Consider the following 19,585-nt stretch of genomic DNA (forward strand, 5'->3'; position numbering starts at 1 on the left):
GCTCTAGTGGCCCTGAAAAGGGCCGTTTTGTTGAGAATGGCAACTATAATGCAGACCGAATTTAAGCGCGTTCTCCACGGATACGGCGAGCCAGCTGGATGTCCTTGGGCATAATGGTGACACGCTTGGCGTGGATGGCGCAAAGGTTGGTATCTTCGAAAAGACCGACCAGATAGGCCCTCGCTCGCTTCCTGCAGGGCCATGACAGCCGAGCTCTGGAAGCGCAGATCGGTCTTGAAGTCCTGGGCGATCTCACGAACCAGACGCTGGAATGGCAGCTTGCGGATCAGCAGCTCAGTCGACTTTTGGTAGCGACGGATTTCACGCAGAGCAACGGTTCCTGGCCGATAACGGTGAGGCTTCTTGACACCTCCGGTGGCTGGGGCGCTCTTGCGAGCGGCTTTGGTAGCCAGCTGCTTGCGAGGAGCTTTTCCTCCAGTAGACTTACGAGCAGTCTGCTTGGTACGGGCCATTGTGTTAGATGATGATTAATTTGCTTTCAATCCAAACGGATCAGTGAAACGCAGCGACAGAATGAGGGTCAAAAAACCAGGCAGTCCTCTTTTATATGCTCATATCGATGCAGGCAACCAATCGGAAGCCACGGAAGAATAGAAAAAGCAAGAGAGGAAAGAAGAACTCAACCCTCGAGTGGGTATAAAAGTGGCCGCTAGTGTTTGGCGCAGCCATCATTCATCATCAGTTGCGTGATAGTTTTCGAGTGAATAAGACGTGCGAATCGGAAGCTAAAAGGAAAAGCGAAAAGGAGAGAGACCTATTTTCGACGGTGCCACCCGTCAGTGTGTGAAAGAGTGTTCAACCGCGATCGTGTTGCGATCACAGTGAGCGTTGGCATTTGCGTTGTGTGACAGCAAAAGGAAGAGAAGAAGCGAGCCGGAGTGATTCCGTCGGCGAGCTGCAGTGCAGCAGGGCGTTGCGGGGTGGGAAAAGAAAACAACAAAAACCGTGAAAAGTTGTGGTGGTCGTTCGAATTGATTTCGCCGACGTTTGGTAGTGCCTAAACGAATAGGATTTTGCGGTGCGTGGAAGGAGAAGAAGAATTCCTCTAGTGCGTGAGTGAAGACAATTGATTGTCTGGAGTTGTGATTGTGGGAGCTCGGCCTGTTGGCCATGGCGGCTGTAAATGCCGCTCCCCCCGGGGGGAATTCCGGTAACGGGAGAAGATTACCGGAATGGTTGGATCCGAACAGTAATCACGGACAATTAGTGGTGATGTCGATGGTGGCGAAAGACGGAGGAAAGTTCCCGGACAATCCGTTCGTTATCGGGCGGTCGCTGGAACATGCCGCCGGTGGAAAATTGGACGAGACGTACACCGAAAACAGAGGTTCGCGGTACGTTTTGAAAGTGCGAAGTGAAGCGAAAGTGCAAAAGTTGCTGCAGATGACGGAGCTGATTGATGGCACCAAGGTGGCGATTCAATTGCATCCGACGATGAATTTCGTCAAATGCGTTGTCAGCTGCCCGGAAGCGATCAACATGAGCAAGGAATTGCTTGAAACGGAGTTGAGCAGCCAGGGCGTGACGAATGTCCACCGAATCACACGACAGGATGGAAAGGTAAGAGTAAATACCCCTACCCTTATTTTGACCATCAGTGGAACTGTTATCCCGAAGCATATTTGGTTCGGTTCGCTTCGAGTTCCCACCCGTGTGTATTATCCCTCCCCAATGGTTTGTTACAAGTGTTTCGCGTACGGTCACACAAAATTGCGTTGCCAGGGGCAGGAACGGTGTCGAAATTGTTCGAAAAGTCACCCAATCGATCTCGAGGCCGGCTGTGCATCGCCTCCGCAGTGTTTGCATTGTGGCGAAGGGCATCAGTCGAACAGCAAGAAATGTAAGGTGTTCCAGAAGGAGGAGGAAATCATCCGGATCAAGGTCAACACCGGCGTGTCGTTCATTGACGCGAAAAAGGAGTACGACCGGGTCCATGGCGAAAAATCGTATGCTGGGGTTTCCGGTGCTCAGAATCGATTGCAGCAGGACGAAAAGGATCGGGAAATTCAAGTTTTGCGGGCTGAAGTGGAGCGGATGAAAGGAGTCGACCAGGAATTGGCGAAGCTCCGAAAAATCGTCGAGGAGCTTTCGACGAAGAAGCATAAGCGGAGCAAGAAGGAACGAACGATCCAAGTCATGAAGGTAACCGATTCGGAAATGGAGGCAGAAGAAATCGACAAGAAGGACAAGTTGGCGAAAAGGAAGCAGCAAGGAGGATCCGGAGAAATCTCCCCTCCCTACAAGCGGAATACGAACGGGAACGATTCGGAAGTAATGTCGGGTAGCAACTACGAATCGACGGGAGCTATTGGTGGCGAGGTGAGTTCACCTCTTCCTCAAAGATCCAGGTATGGCCCAACGAAACCGCAATCAAGCCGCATGTAACAGTCGAAGTAGTGAACAGCATAGTTGTAGCCCCCCAAAAGTGTTTGCAGTGCAGTGGAACATTAACGGCCTTAAAGGCCGTCAGGATGAACTTTTGTTATTAGTGCGTGAAAATCCTCCTGTAGCTATCGCTCTGCAGGAGACTAAAAACAGTGACAACTCGTTTCTTGGGCGCTTCCTCCGGGAAGAATACGTATGGTTTAATCGTGTGGATCCGGAAAACAGCACGGTGCGGGGCGTCGCTCTTGCAGTGCGTAAGTCTTTCGATCCGTCTCCCGTGGTATTAGACTCTTCCATACCAGCAGTAGCAGCAACGATCCTTTATCCAATAGAAGCCACTCTGGTTTCTCTATACATCCCTCCAGATAAAATGACTGTCCAAATGGTGGAAGACATCTTAGCGTCGATTGTGCTGGCAAGCAAGTATCCGCTAGTGGTGATGGGAGACCTTAATGCCCACCATGAGGCTTGGGGCTCCAATAAATCAGACAATAAGGGAAAAGCAATCCTAGAGTTCGTGGTTGATCACGACCTAGTGATTTTGAATTCCGGACAAGGTACCCGATTAGATCCTGTCAGCGGAAAGTTATCTGCAATCGACCTCACCATTGTATCAACGGAGATTGGGTATAAACTGAGCTGGACAGTGGATGAAGATAACCGAGGTAGTGATCATTTCCCGATCATAATATCCGTTACTGGAGCTGAAGTTGCTAAGCAGACTAAAAGGCGGCAATGGATGTACAACAAGGCGGATTGGAAGGGTTTTGAGAACTCCATCGAGAAGAAAAGTGACCAGTTTTCCAGCATCGCTGAGTTCACCAAGCTCGTGAAGTCAAGTGCGGAGAAATTCATTCCTCGAACCAGCTCGAATGTTGGGAGAAAATCGGTTCACTGGTGGAACCCGGAAGTGGAAAACAACGTAAAGTACCGGAGGAAAAAGCTACGTAAGGTAAAAAAGCTACCCGACCATCACCCGGAAAAGGCCGAAGCTGTTAAAGAGTTCAAGCTAGCGAGAAACAACTGCAGACGAGTCATCAATAAAGCGAAAAAGCATCCTGGGACGAGTTTACTAATTCGTTCAATCCAGACACTCCAGTGAGCCTCATCTGGCGTAACGTGAAAGCGTTGAGCGGGAAGAATCAAGTAACGGCACCAACCCTTCGGCTGAATGACGTGTTTTTGGAGGACCCCAAAGAAATTGCAAACACAATGGCTGATTATCTTGAGCAGATATACGGACCTGAAGAGATGATTGCGGGCCGAGCCCATGGCAGTATATCTCCAAAATTGAAGAGCTGTTGTGGGCAATAGACCAGGGTAAAGGGCAATCCGTTGGGCCTGATTCTCTCGGATACCCAATGTTGAAACACCTCCCATATATGGCCAAAGTCGGTTTCTTGAAGCTTATCAATGAGGTTTGGAAGTCGGGAAAAATTCCACATGAGTGGAAGGAAGGTACAGTTATCCCGTTACCCAAACCTGGTAAAGACCCCAAGATTCTCGGCAATCAACGTCCCATCACATTGATGAGCTGTGCTGGGAAGACGGTAGAACGGATTGTCAACCGGCGGCTCGTTGAGGTAATTGAATCAAACCAGCTGTTGGATCCACGACAATATGGGTTCCGTCAGGGAAGAGGCATCGATATGTATCTAGCGGATCTGGAAGCATGCGTTGACGAGGCTCTAGGAAAAAAGCAGCACATCGACTTAGTTTCTCTGGACATCAGCAAAGCTTACGATCACATCTCCAACAAGGCAATAGTAAGACAGCTGCAAAACTGGGGAATTCACGGAAGGTTGATGGAGTTTGTTCAAGACTACCTCAGAGATAGGTACTTTCGAGTGGCAATTGGAGGGACCTTCTCTGATAGGAAGAAACAAACCAACGGCGTACCACAAGGATCAGTGCTGGCAGTGACTCTCTTCGTGATCGGCATGAACTCTGTATTTGGCAGGGTTTCGGAGAGTAGTCCATCGCGCGTGCTGCGCTTCTTTGTTTATGCTGACGATATTGTCGTAGTCATCTCCGGTCTGAACCAAAAGGCAGTCAGGAAAAAGGTACAAGAAGTCGTTTCATGGATAGGAAACTGGGCCAATGACAGCGGCCTTAAAATTGCTGCTGAAAAATCGAAGCACCTTCACATTTGCAAAAAGTTGAAACACGCAAACCTTCCAGAAGTGAAACTAAATGGAGCCAGCATACCACTGGTTAAAAATACCAAAGTGCTTGGGGTGACGATCAACAGCAGATTCGACTTCAAGGAACATGCAGTGCAGGTCAAGAAGGAGTGTAAAAGTCGAACATCGTTGCTTCGGATCATTGGACGTCGATCCGGCGGAACAAGGTCAACTTGCTGTACATCGGAAAGGCCCTAATAATTCGAAGATATTTCATATGGATGGGGGCATAGTAAGTCGGAGCAATACGCAAGCAACAAATATCTTGAAACCTGTTTACAACGATATGCCTACGTATTGCTTCCGGTGCGTTCCGGTCTAGCCCAATAGTAGCAATTTGTGCGGAGTCTGGCGAGCTGCCTTTGAGCACTTGGCATGCCAAGTTACTAGTGGCAAAAAGCTTCGAAGCTGGAAGAGAAAAAAGGCATTTGCAAACCACTCAGACGAGTGGCCAATTTCAACGCGTGCGAAAGGTAATGTTTGAAAGAAAGCGACGGGTGAGGAATTGCCGCCCGTAGCGAAATTCCCCCGACCGCTGAGAAAAAGCTGGGCGTCTGCGGAAATAACGGTTTGACTTGGTCTATTAAGTCCCAATTCAAAGTAGGAGAAGCCACCAGCAAAGCACAAGCACTATTTATCGATTTAGCGAGAACAAGCTACGTAAACTTTAAGCATGTTTTCACTGATGGATCGGTAGACGAAAGAAGGAACGAGTCGGGCTGGGCATATACTGCAACGGAGAGGAGCGGTGTGCCCGTCTGCCGACGGGTTGCACGATTTTTTCGGCAGAAGCGAAGGCGTTACAGCTTGCTGTTCAGTCCGTTGAACCTGGAGAGAATGCTGTCATCTTCACGGACTCCGCGAGCTGTGTGGCAGCGATCGAAGCGAAACCACCAAACATCCGTGGATTAGAGCAGTGCAGATTGAAATGGAGAAGAAGAAACGCGGTGATTTGCTGGATCCCTGGACACGTAGGAATTGATGGGAATGAGAAAGCGGATGCATTAGCGAATAGTGGAAGAAGAGAAGAAGTGCGGGATCGACAGGTACCGGCCGTCGATCGAAATAGTTGGAGCAAGAAGATTCTGGAGTATGTGTGGGAAGGGGCCTGGCACCGAGAACGATCAGTGAATTAAGAAGAGTGAAAACCATCAACTGCTGCATGGAGGGACCGAAAGACTCGTAGTGAACAAGTGGTGCTAACCCGATTGCGTATCGGGCACACGAAGATAACCCATGGGTGGTTGATGGAAAAAGGGGAGGTGCCGAAGTGTCAGCATTGCGGCACAATAATTACAGTGGAGCATTTGCTCATTGAATGCAGGGCATTCGAAAAAGTGCGTAAGGAGATAGGACTCGAAAACAGTTTGGGGGAAATATTATGTTACGGGACAAGAGAGGGAAGGGAAAGTGATCAAGTTTTTGAAAGAGTTGAAGCTTTTCAATCAAATTTAAAAAACTATGGGAAACGTTGAATCAAAAATGTAATGGACAACAATGTAAAAACAATGGAAAAAAGGAAAAAGAAGTAAATAAATCTGTTGATGGAAAAGAACTGTGAAAACAATCAGAAGTGTGAAAAGGGAAAAAACATCAAATGCATGCGAAAACTGTCAATCGTCGAAAATATGAATGCGATTCTAACATAAAACTGTTTTACACTCCGTAGATGACCGAGAGGCGAATGACCGCTTTTGCGGTTAAAGCCTCGTTAAACCAAACAACCAACAACCTTGGCGCAGCCATCAGTTCCAGTACTACCGTCGTCGAACACAGAACCAAATTCATCCAAAATGACCGGCCGTGGCAAGGGAGGCAAAGGACTCGGAAAAGGAGGCGCCAAGCGTCATCGCAAGGTTTTGCGTGATAACATCCAGGGTATCACCAAGCCCGCAATCCGTCGTCTGGCTCGTCCGTGGAGGAGTCAAGCGTATCTCCGGACTTATCTACGAGGAAACTCGTGGTGTGTTGAAGGTGTTCCTGGAAAACGTCATCCGTGATGCCGTTACCTACACTGAACACGCCAAGCGTAAAACCGTTACCGCTATGGATGTTGTCTACGCTCTGAAGCGTCAGGGACGCACCCTGTACGGTTTCGGAGGTTAAATCGCATTCCAAAGTTTCGCTCTTCAAACGGCCCTTTTCAGGGCCACCAAACACACTCATCAAGGAGTTGATATGACAAATGTTCACACACTAAAAGCAAGGGTAATCTAATGGGACAAGCACTACACGCTTTTGCAGTCCGGCGGTGGCGTGGCTTGGGGAGAAAATTCTCGTCTCCGATTGGAAGACACCATAAAATGCCAATATATATACATACATAGTCTAGTCTAGTCAGCACTGTCATTTCCCGGGGTGGCACTACTGTTGTTACTTACTTGTTGTACTTCGGTCGGTTCGAAAACAACAACCGCTATGATGCCACGCCGGTGAAATCCAGTGCGTGCATCTTTCCATACCAATCTCACGTGCATGCATCTCAACTCCGGACTTCAGTGTCAGGTACGGAACGCTCGTCGTACCACTCCCTATTACCTATTACCACTCATCAAATTCCATTAGGATTGCGTTAGGAACTTCTTAGTTTGCCTCGCTCGGTTCCACAATGCGATGGACGAACAAATATTTCATCATGTTCCACACTGTACCTTATGAGAAATGTCCCGCTCACTGGATGCGGTTGCAATCAATATTTACAAGCACTGGAATTGTGTTCGCGCACCCGAAACGAAACGAAGGGAAAACGAATCACCGAACCGGGTGAGAGACGGGAATTTGAATCCACCGACGGGAAAAACCGGGAATTTGAGAAGGTCACCGGGAAAATCGTTTTGAACGAACATTTCCAAGCTTCGAATCTACAAACCACAACAAGCATTTATGACTTTGAACAAATCAGTTTGTATTGTATGTAATGTATTGAAAGTGGATGATGAAATGTCTACCGTAAAATGGGGTGTTTTCAAGCAACTTCTAGTATGTCAATAATTAAACAAAGGACAGCCCTACTACAGTAAGGACCCGATTTTGTCAGCCCCTCGATGAATTTTAGGCTGACCAAATCGGGTCATTTTATTTTGTTCCCGTTTTTCAAATTTCGACATGGTTACATGGACTTTTAAAGAGGGTACGTGGTAAAACATGACGATACCAATTTTTTGACAAATCTGAAATTGGCTGACAAAATCGGGTCAGTACTGGATTCTCTCGTCGCGTGCCAAACACAATTATGAGGATCCTATGGCAGATTTCTGAGATAATCATGAAAATGTGTGATTTTTGACGTAACTGCAAAACAGGGTTGTAAAGGAATTTGACTTTCGCAAATGAAACCATATTTTGCCAACAACAAAACATAATCTTTTTGATCAATAACTTTGATGCTTTCATTCATTTCATAAGTTATGCTCAACCTCAATCAGATAATACATCAATATTATCGAACTTGGAACTCCTGCAAACGCAAACCGTTTTCTTTTAACTGCTAAATCTTTCATAGTTATTAATCTGGAAACTGTCAATACTTCGTAAAATTGTCTTGAATTGTTTTTGAGACTTAAATGCAACAGGATCATAACCTATATACCGTTAAGTCACCAGTCACCGTGCGGCCTCCATTCACCGTGCACATATACAAATTCCTACAGAATATTCATACAATTTTCACAAATCATTCTTTGGTCAGCAAAATAAGATAAAACTGATGAAACGAAGTAGTTTTTGCCACAAATAATTTTGAAAAACCTAGTTTATGTAGACAAAATCATGTGAATTCTGTTTGATAACGAGATATTGCAACAATCTTAGTAGAAACGCCAAAAAATCACATTTTTTATTTTAACGATAGAGTATGAAATTTTTCAAAATTTCAACAAGTTTTCACTGTGGATATTATTAGTAAGATGTATTTCATCGTATGAGCAATGAGATTTAATGCAAATTAGAATTTTTATTGTGTTTCAGTCGAAACCCAAATGCACGGTGAATGGATCCTTTTCAATATATATGGATCCTATTACCGTGTATAGTGTAAAAGGCATGGAATTATGCGATAATATTAGATTTATTGTTATGTCGTCATTAAACTACTTCATATTTAGAATTTAAGTGAATATGGAATGGTTTGGACAATACAGTCAAACCTCCTATAACGATTTTAATTAAAAAATAATAATTTAGCCAATTTTTAAACTTTGTATAGTTTTTATTGTAAATGAAGATTTGAATACTCTTAAAAATGAATGCGCACACTACTAGCAACATAGTTGCTCCATTAACAACGTTTCTTCAAGATACAAAATCAAATCATGACGAAAACTATACGCACGGTGAATGGTGCACTAGTGTGCACGGTAAATGGTGACACATAGAACGGTACGAGGCGACCTTAACATGACATTTTCAAACATAATTTTTGACTAATTTTTTGTTATGCATCACTAGTTTTAGATTTTTCCCTGAATTATTATATAATTGCCCGCTACGTAGTGGTATTCTAGTACGCTTCAAATTATTTGGAATAGTTTTATATTTTTTTGAAGTGCAAATTTTTCTTAAATGCACGGTGAATGGTAGCTTGACGGTACAGTTAACTCTCCCTAACTCGATATTGAATTTGTCTTGAATTGGTTTTGATACTTAAATGCAACAGGATCATAACCTATATATTTGCATTTGCTTCTTTGAATGATTGTTCTCCTTCGTCTTCGAAAATAGCCCCTATTTGTTTTGCTGGTCTGCTCGATAGGTAGACAGTTTGACAGTTCGATAGGTAGATTTGGTTTCACTCTTCGCGCAACTCGGGTGCCTCTGAGAAAAAAAAAAAAAAAAAAAAAAAAAAAAAAAAAAAAAAAAAAAAAAAAAAAAAAAATCCCATATTTTCAGGGCTAGACATTTTAGTAATATTCAGTAACAAACAAAATAGTCCCCTTAACCTTTACAATGCAGCTTTACTTCACGGAACAAGCCTAAAGTATAATGGAACATATATCGGCATAAATCGAACGAGTTTTGTAACTTGGAAAAAGTAGTAGAAAAGATAATCCCCTAACACCCCGCTAACTTTCAAAAAGAAACTTTTTCCATAAGAAATATTAAAAGGCGAAATCTAGATAACATTTTCAAAAGCTTTTGTCTGCGTTGTGATCTCAATTAAATATACTTATGTTCTGGGTTACTCACATATTTTTGTTAATATTGTTTCATTGTTTTGTAGTTAAATCTTTTTTGCCAATAAAATTCTTTCAAAAATGGTTTGAATCGTTTTCAATATCTAGACTCCACAATACCTAATATTAATAGATATCCCCGATCACATAATGCAGCTCACAATCCTCCGAACAAAGCAAGCAAGATATATCGACTTCCGACGTTTTTGTGACTTTTCAAACTTGATGGAGAAGTTCAATCCCTTAAAACCCCACGAGTCCTTAACACCCCATTTTACGGTACTAACTTCTTAAAAAGGTTTCACTTTTCTCAATAATTAGCAATGTAGTACCAAACAATGTTTGTTTGATTTTTTGAGCTTGGCTCTAACTTTTTGACTCAAGAGTTTGAAAGAAAAGTTTACTAGCCTAAAATAATCTTGCCGAAAGTTTTTGCACTCAAACATATTGGATGCAAAAAAAAAATCCTAAGTTGTTGAATATTCATACCACAATAAATCCAGATTTCCTTGGGAACAGCATTTTAAGAGTTTCTAATCTCTCATTAGTTAACTAATCGATTACAAATTGAATAGGTAAGGTAGATGCTGCTACATGTGTGGGTTTGTTTTATTATTTTAATTCACCCTAGATTTAATTACTTTAGAGAAACATCAATTTAATGAAACACTGATTTATTTTGGCATCTGGAGTTTGGCATCGGCCAAATTATCTGAAACTCGGCAGTAAGACGCACTTGAAGAGCATAATGTTGATAAATAGCAGTTAAGGCCTTCCTTAGTGTAGTGGTAAAGTCGGTGGCTACAAAGCAAACCCATGCTGAAGGTGTCTGGGTTCAACTTCCCAACAAGCCATGTGAGCAAAATGGTCACATAAAAAAATAAAGTGAGAAGCCGGCCAAGAAAAATGAGAAGAAGAAGAGGCATTCGCAAAACCCCATGTGCGAAATAAATCAAAAGAATGAGCACAAAAAATTTTGATAATGAAGACGCGTTCACTCCAACGGAAATGCTCCACGTGTAGTAACAGCGGCGGAAGTAATTTACCGGTTTCAATTTGAGTGTCAGGAGCTCAGGGCCAAATTTTCGAGCCGCAAATTTTTCTCGGTGCACGCAAGCAAATGGCGGCGGTGCTCACTCTCTTTCTCTCGTACCCAAACTGCGATGGGGATGTGAGGCGTTCGATTCGCCAATCACGCTTAAAATCAGTTACACTGTATTGATTTGCTCTCATCTTTGGAATAGTGGAACAGCATTGGATTACGAAAATCAAACATACTGAGCAAGGTCGACCCATTGGCCCCGAAAGATTGAGATTTTCAGAAGCCAATCCCTGGGCTTAGTATTTTACTGCCAATTAATTTAATTTGCAACATCCACAAGAGTAATTTGATTATTCCGCAAGGAAAATAGTGGCAGTTCGCTCATACTGGATCAGCTGTCAAGATTACTTTGGTAATTAGCAGCAAACTGTACTTGACCGCTCTACTTGGGATGTCGATACTCAGCCTGCCCAGTAGGTCCGGTACGTACGGACCTGTGAACTAGACTATCGAAATGCATACATTTTGCATTTTGACATACGAACGCTTTATGTTTCGTTTTAGCATCAACTCACATCCAGGCGTCGGTAGGCGCGTGGTGTAAGCACAGACCTAACGATCGCAAGGGCCTTGGTTCGATTCCAGGTTGCTGCGAGAAACATTTTTTGTTGCCAATGTTTGGTTTCATAAGGCAAAGCTATGAATTTCAACCCGATTTATTGTGGCGAATTTTCATAAGTGCATCCAATGTATTTCGATAGTCCATTTGCCTGAGTGTATTGAAAACGCACGGGCCTATCGATCGCAAGGTCCTTGGTTCGATTCCAGGTTGCCGCGAAAACATGTTTTGGTTTCACAAGGCAACGCTACGAATCTCAACCCGATTTAAATAAGGCTCCCCCAAAACTACGCGACTTTTTACGGCGACAGCGACACGATTTCGTTGTTGTGTCGCTGCAAGCACTCTTCTATGGAACCATCTTGACTGACACGACGCGAATCGCTGCGAAATCGCGACGTTTTTTTGTCGCTGTCGCTTAGATCTGGGGGAGCCTTTAAGTCGATAGACTTCTTCAAATCCTTGAATCATTCGAGTGTATCAAAAGCTGTTCCTCTAGTGGAGGTTTGCTTTGGGTACGGATGCACCGCTACAGTGAGTGCCAGCCAGTGCTCGCCTACCTGTCCGGGCTTTACAGTTGCTGGCAGAGAAAGGGGTGCATGATTGGCCAATTTTATTGATTTGCGAAAGGGTTCGGGAAGAATTCGCCATTCAGTGGCAAAAAGTGCACGTAACTTTTCGGGGGGATTTATTTCCCTCTGTGAGAGGAATGGAATATCATTGACTGTGCAACTCTTTGTTCTAAACTTGGATGGTAGTCCTGAAAAGGACTGATTGGATGTTAGATACTGTTTTACAACAGTACGGTTGCTGTCCCAAATTTACTTCTTGGCAGCGGTCTTCTTCGCGGCAGCTTTCTTGGCTGGGGCAGCCTTCTTCGGTTTTGGGGTCTTGGGCTTCTTGGCGGCGGTCTTGGAAGGTTTGGTGGCCTTCTGCTTCGGAGCAGCAGCCTTCTTCACACCACCGGCCTTTTTGGCAGCCTTGGCACCAGCAGCTTTGGCTTTCTTGGCTGCAGCCGGCTTCTTGGCTTTCTTCTCGCCGGCTGGCTTCTTGGCCTTCTTCTCCCCAGCTGGTTTCTTGGTGGCCTTCTTCTTCTCTCCGGTAGCCTTCTTGGCCTTCTTCTCGCCGGCCTTCTTCGGTTTCTTCTCACTGGCGGCCTTCTTAGCTTCAGCCTTCAGCTTGAACGAACCGGAAGCGCCGGTGCCCTTGGTTTGGACGAACTTGCCCTTCTCGACGCCATTCTTCAAGGCCTTCTTGAGGAATGGGGCAAGCTTGGCGACATCGCATTTGTAGTTGGCGGCGATGTACTTCTTGATGGCCTGCAGGGACGATCCGTTGCGTTCCTTCAAGGTTTTGATGGCAGCAACAACCATGTTGTTGACTGGGGGGTGGGTCGACGGCTTCTTCGGCTTGCCCTGTCCCTTGGGGGCCCTTGGCTTCTTGGTCTTGGCTGGCGAGGCAGCCGGGGCTGCGGCAGCGGCTTCAGTGGCAACTTCAGACATCTCGATAGGTAGCTAGAGTAACACTCACACGATGGCGATAGTAAACGAATGAATGACGGAAATTCTGGCAACAGTGCGGTGTTCGATTTCGTCGTCTGTGTTAGGGATGCAGACATGGTCGTCCACTGGATGACTGTTCGCGAAATATTGTACATATTTTTGGTAACACCTTTTGACGTAGGACTACGTCTTTGTTTTCTATATTGGGGTGCACTTTAAAAGTACGGAAAATGAGACATGTAACGAAATTAGGGGAGATTTTGAACGTTAATAACTCAGTTGTTTATGAACCAATTATTACGATTTTAGTATCATTCGATCAGAAATGTATCTACGCATCGTTAGTAATATATCCGATAAGTGAATTTTGTTGTTAAACTATTGAAAATTTGATAAATGTTGACCCCTTTCTTATCCAACCAATCACGTTCGAGCACTTTTCGACGGTGTCGCTTCCCACTATAAAAGCAAACGGGTCCCTGCTTCTTCCCTCAGTCTTCTTTTTGCGGTCGGACTGTGAACACGGTCGGGCGAGTCATTCTCGCTTTGCTTTTGCACCCGCGTCACAGTCCAATTTGTGTCGTCGGAAGAGGAAGACGCAAGATTGATTTGCGGCGGCGATGACGATGGCTTGGGCGCTTCTCCGAGCGGCAAACTACTGCTGCTCGGAGAAGCGTCCAAGCCATCGTCGTCGCCGCCGCAAATTTATCCGCGCTCCCAGATTTCGACCCGTGATAAATTCAGCATCGGCGGTCAAGAAGCAAGCCCGATAGGAACCAGATACTAGAAGCCCCCAGAGTTGCTGATCCGAGGAGCTGCTGCTAATCGAGCGTCGGAAGCGCTCGAGTTTCCAGATTTCGACACGTGCCCGTGGATCCACTACCCGTTGCTGTTTGCGTTGAGGATTTCCCGTTTGACCATGGCAATCAAGTGATAACTTCCCGCAGTGCTATTCATCTGCCATCGGACCTTGTCAGGACCATCAAATTTGTGGAAAAGAGTTGAAGGAATAATATTTCCGACCTTATTAGATCTTATATTTTTCAATCAATCTCGCAGCTTCATACAACATTTAATTTGTTATGAATAATTGACTAGTCGTGGACGCTACTGCTGTGCAATCGGGGTGAGTGCTCAACATTTCACTTTAAAAGTACGGAGAATGGGACATGTAACGAAATTAGGGGAGATTTTGAACGTTGTTTATGAACCAATTATTTAACTATTGAAAATTTGATAAATGTTGACCCCTTTCTTATCCAACCAATCACGTTCGAGCACTTTTCGACGGTGTCGCTTCCCACTATAAAAGCAAACGGGTCCCTGCTTCTTCCCTCAGTCTTCTTTTTGCGGTCGGACTGTGAACACGGTCGGGCGAGTCATTCTGGCTTTGCTTTTGCACCCGCGTCACAGTCCAATTTGTGTCGTCGGAAGAGGAAGACGCAAGATTGATTTGCGGCGGCGATGACGATGGCTTGGGCGCTTCTCCGAGCGGCAAACTACTGCTGCTCGGAGAAGCGTCCAAGCCATCGTCATCGCCGCTGCAAATTTATCCGCGCTCCCAGATTTCGACTCGTGATCGGTGGTCCAGAAGCAAGCCCGTTAGGAACCAGATACCAGAAGCCCCCAGAGTTGCTGATCCGAGGAGATGCTGCTAATCGAGCGTCGGACTGGTGAAATCGCTCAAGCTTTCAAGAGTGAGCATCGTTTCCTGATTTCGACTTGTGCCCGGGGATCCAATACCCGTTGCTGTTGTGCGCCATCCACGTCACGAACCATTCAGCTGGTTCGTCGTATGAGCAAACTCCCCGTTTGACCATGGCAATCAACTGATAACATCCCGTAGTGCTATTTATCTGTAACCGTATCGAGGCTAAGAAAGCCATCGGCCCTTGTCAGGGCCATAATATTTGTGGAAAAGAGTTGAAGGAATAATATTTCCAACCTTATTACATCTTTTATTCCTCAATCAATCTCGCAGCTTCGTACAAAATTTAATTTGTCATGAATAATTGATGGCACGACAATTTGAGACTATTCGTGGACGCTGCTGCAGTGCCGTCGGGGTGAGTGCTCAAAATTTCATAACGATTGTAAACTAGAGTGGAATTTCCGACAGTGTCTTTGATTTGCCATATTTTATGAGAACACTTCGATTACGAAAATGATCACATGTAACAAAATTGTGACATGTTTAGAATCCTTTTGAAAAGAAATTCCCATTGAACAATTTTCATAATTTTGGCACCATGGATCAGAAATTTACCTTAATATTAAAGAAAACTATTGATTATCAATAGCGAACTATTGAATATTTAGTAATTGTCAACCCTTTCATTCATGTTCGACCTATATCTCCAGCATTATCATTTTTCGCAATTATCAAGTACAGTCGACTCTCCATAACTCGATATTCAAGGGACCATCGACTTATAGAATTATCGAGTTATAGAACATACCGATACCAAAAATTTTAAAATCAAAGGTTCAAATTTCTATATTCCCAATACTCTTATGATCACTTCTGCAAGCAAACAATATCATTTTGTTGATAGCATTTTGAAAAAAATATCTTTGGACACTTTTTTCAAAATCTTCGTAAAATCCCTTATTTTTACTAAAAATAATTTTTCTTATTTCTATGTTTTTTAAACTTTTATAGCAACTTGGAAGTCCTTTATTCACTGCCAAACCAGAAATTGTCCATGTCTTCCTGTATAAAAAAGGGTTTTTAGATGGATATCGAGTTATGGAGGGAAATTTTCCTCCCGCGTGGCATCGACTAGTAGAGACATCGAGTTATAGAAATATCGACTTATGGAGAGCATGATGTATGGGAATTTGAAGGGACCGCAAAATCCATCGAGTTATAGAATATATCGAGTTATAGAACATCGAGTTGTGGAGAGTCGACTGTAATTCTAAGTCCAACTCATTATTGGCACATATGCATTTCCCAGATTGGTCGATTAGAAAGAGAAGAGCACGAAGGGGAGGAGCATAATCTGCTAATCTAAGGGTATATAACATGCTCCCTTCGTTGGATTCGGTTTCATTCCGTTTCGACTTCCGAGCTGGCACGAGCTCCTCCGATCCTGTGCAGCGACGTCCACGTCCACGGACCATGGCAATCAACTGATCAATCCCGCAGTGCTATTTATCTGTGACCGCATCGAGGCTAAGAAAGCCATCGGCCCTTGTCAGGGCCATCAAATTTGTGGAAAAGAGTTGAAAGAATAATATTTCCGACCTTATTACATCTTTTATTCCTCAATCAATCTCACAGTTTCGTACAAAATTTAATTTGTCATGAATAATTGATGGCACGTCAATTTGAGACTATTCGTGGATGCTGCTGCTGTGCCGTCGGGGTGAGTGCTCAACATTTCACAACGATTGTAAACTAGAGTGGCATTTCCAACAGTGTCTTTGATTTGCCGAGCATTTCGATTATGAAAATGATCACATGCAACAAAATTGCGAATGGTTTTCAAGAGAAATTCTGATTGAACAATTTTCATCATTTTGGCACGCATTAATCAGAAATTCACTTTCATACCAAAGAAAACTATTGATTATCAATAGCTAACTAGAGAATATTTAGTAAATGTCAAGCATTCCAACTATTCATGTTTGATCAATTTCTCACGCATTATCATTTTTCGCAATTTTCAAGTAATTCTAAGCCCAAAACGTTATTGGCACATACCCATTTTCCAGATTGGTCGACTAGAAGAGAAGAGCACGAATGGGAGGAGCATCATCTGCTAATCTAAGGGATTAAAGCATGCTTCCTTCGCCGGATTCGGTTTCATTCCATTTTTGCTTTCGAGCTGGTAAGAGCTTCTCCGAACCTGCTTAGCGAGGAGCACCTCGTAGCTAGAAGCCTGCTGAGCTGTTGATCAGCATCTGGTTTATGAGATTTCGGCTCGTGATAAACTCATCTGTGGTGCAGTCAAGAATCAAGCCCGTTAGGCATCATTACTACTATTATTAGACAAATCGAGCGTCCGGCTTGTGGTATCGCTCAAGATTTCAAACTTAAGCTACGTTTTCAGATTTCGACTTCAGCCGTGTGATCTAATACCTGTTGCTGATGTGTACCATCCACACCACGAAATATTCAACTGGTTCGTCTTGTAAGCAGAGAACTTATACAAATTTCTACACTTGCGTTGGGGATTCTTTGTTTAACCATGGCAATCAACTGATAACATCCTGTAGTGCGATTCATCTAAGACAGCATCCGAGCTAACAAAGCCTTTGGCTCTTTTCAGGGCCACCAAATGTGTGTAAGAGAGTTAACAGAGTAATATTTCCGACTTAATTTATCACATTGCCAAGCAATGAATAATATTTCTCTCAAACCATAAGATCAACAAAGCGATGACTGAAGCTTTAATTATAATTCTCGAATAAATTCCTATAGATACATTGCTATTAAATATTCTTTAATTAGAATTACTTAGATTTTGCTTCAGCATGCTGAACAAGCCTCAATCACTACTATTCTTTCCAATGCTACCATATATTTCATAGGAGGTTACTAATATAATTTCAAAATAATCATACAACCTGAAGTGAAATTTCACATTTTCATAGATAAATATGACGAATTCATCGGATAAAGATAATGTATATTTGGGACATGATTAAACGTACACTTGGCTGCAAATCGTTATATGCATATATATTCACGAAAGTTTCGAGCACTGAAAACAGTATGAAGTCAAAACGAGCACATAAAATTTAAACATAAAATGTAGTTAAATTAACCATCGTGGTCCTACGTCACCAGTTCGTACAACCCCATAGGGATGTACCCTTATAGTTTTTAAAACGCATTTTTCCGGTAATCGCACTAAGTATTTGCCTGTCTAGTATGTCCGTTTGGTGAGTGCATGAGTCTCGCTAGCAGCCCGTCATCGCCACATCGGGCCGGTTTCGCGAGAAGCACCGCTGAGACATGTCTTTACAGCACCCGTGCGCCATATGGTGTGGCTTTGCTCGATAAAACAATCAATAGTAACTATTGAAACAATACCACCCTGCACGGCGGTGGTGAATTTGGCAACATGAATGGTTGCTCTTTGCGGTGACATGCGGGTATAGCCAGTATGCCGGTGTCTAATGGCCCCTAATGAGCCTCAAACAAAGTCATTCCCAGTGCCGACGAGCGATGTTACGCGTTTGGTTTTAGTAAACTTTGAACAATGTTAATTTGATGTTTTTCATCAAACATACCGAAAACTTGGGCTCGACTATGACGTCAGTCACACAAGTTTGTGCCATTTTGTCCGGAAAACAATGTCACCAAACACTAATCACCTTCCACCTGTGCACTGTTGGTTGGTCGAATGTGTGCAAATTGCTGGCATTGCCTCAGCCATCGGCGGCAACTGCATTGGAAAAGGACAGTGCACGTGCTACTATGGATCTAGTTTATCTGAGAATGTTTTACTTCAAGAAGCAAGCAAGCAAAGCAAGCACCCTCCCTGCGGTGGAATCTGCAAATGAGCTAGTGCGAAATCTGCCCGAATAGGCATCGGTTTTGCTAGCTGCAGTTGCATCGAATGAACATTCCATACAATCTCTTCTGGCGGCAGTAGTACCGGACATGTCGCGCTGAATTCGCGACAAATTGTTCTCGGAAGTCCCTAACATGCCCCACGGCACGTGTTCCCGGTGTAGAAACTGCACCCTACACTCCCCCGATCGAGATATATTTTTGTGTACAGTGCCCTCAGGGGCTGTTCAACGTGTCTGTCCGTGCTAGTACTGAGCAACACCCGAGCCAGGAAGCCGAATGGCAACCACACAACGTGTCATGTCACCATCATTCGCAAATTTCATAACGCCAACAATGACCATTTGCAACGCGCCCACCACCCATTGTGTATAAGAATGTTTTCCCAATTTCGTTTGACCCGTTACATCTCGAAGACACACCACCCACCCATGAACTATGTGAATGGGCCCCATCAATGGGAACCGATTGATGGCATTATCGAGATTATCCGATCGATAACATTTGCATCAACTGTTGTTCGATAAACGTTATTATGATAGCCTGAACTGCTGGGATGCTCTTACGAGATCGTTTGTAATGGGACGCTAGAAAACATAATGAGCTTCTTTCCAATACGTTGAGAAGAAGAACGAACGAACCACGAAACTTGTCATCATGCCTGCCTAGCTAGCTAGTCCTATGATGTCAAAATTGTCTAAACTACTAACATGCAGCACAACCGATAGCAAAAATGAAGTTGTTAAGGTGCAACATGGCAATCAGCATAAATATTGAACTTTAAACGTTCTGCTAGTGAATGGAGTGTGGTTAAGGTACAACATTTTTTTGCAATCAGCAGAAATGTTGAACGTACGAAGTGGATCTTCTTGTTTTAAATTCAAACGGATGGAAAAACTTAGATCTAGGGTTTTTTTTGTGAACAGATGTTTCCCTATACTGCTTAACAATGAAATTCCTATTATTTATTACGCAGCTGAATGGGGATCCAAATCTCTGCAACTGTAATCGTTATAATTAATCAATACTGAAACTGATAACATCGAATAAATAAAATGAATTGGATAAATTCAAACTGATCAGAGAGGGGGGTGTTGTCACGTATGAAGTCACCGCCGTGACACTACCTCAGTCG

At 43.8% G+C, this 19,585-nt stretch overlaps 3 protein-coding genes across 3 annotated transcripts; 1 reads left to right on the forward strand and 2 right to left on the reverse strand.

Annotated features, from left to right (window-relative positions):
- Positions 1-6: 6 nt before the first annotated feature.
- On the reverse strand, positions 7-512 carry LOC110680536 (histone H3-like). Its single transcript, XM_021856331.1, is given in 2 exon segments — positions 7-178; positions 180-512. Coding segments are annotated over 2 exon segments (411 nt in total). The 5' UTR covers positions 474-512; the 3' UTR covers positions 7-61.
- Positions 513-6,331: 5,819 nt separating this feature from the next.
- LOC110680538 (histone H4-like) lies at positions 6,332-6,742 on the forward strand. The gene is given in 2 exon segments (XM_021856333.1): positions 6,332-6,502; positions 6,504-6,742. Coding segments are annotated over 2 exon segments (312 nt in total). The 5' UTR covers positions 6,332-6,382; the 3' UTR covers positions 6,696-6,742.
- A 5,352-nt stretch (positions 6,743-12,094) lies between these two features.
- On the reverse strand, positions 12,095-13,089 carry LOC110680541 (histone H1-like). The gene has a single exon (XM_021856336.1). The coding sequence runs from the start codon at positions 12,921-12,923 to the stop codon at positions 12,243-12,245; it is 681 nt and encodes a 226-aa protein (XP_021712028.1). The 5' UTR covers positions 12,924-13,089; the 3' UTR covers positions 12,095-12,242.
- Between the last annotated feature and the right edge of the window lie 6,496 nt (positions 13,090-19,585).

This window comes from Aedes aegypti, unplaced genomic scaffold (genome assembly GCF_002204515.2).
Source record: "Aedes aegypti strain LVP_AGWG unplaced genomic scaffold, AaegL5.0 Primary Assembly AGWG_AaegL5_hic_scaff_1555_PBJ_arrow, whole genome shotgun sequence".
NCBI lineage: Eukaryota > Metazoa > Arthropoda > Insecta > Diptera > Culicidae > Aedes > Aedes aegypti.

Coding starts and splice junctions, on each gene's coding strand:
- LOC110680541 (XM_021856336.1), bottom strand. CDS start 12,923: ATGTCTGAAGTTGCCACTGAAGCCGCTGCCGCAGCCCCGGCTGCCTCG.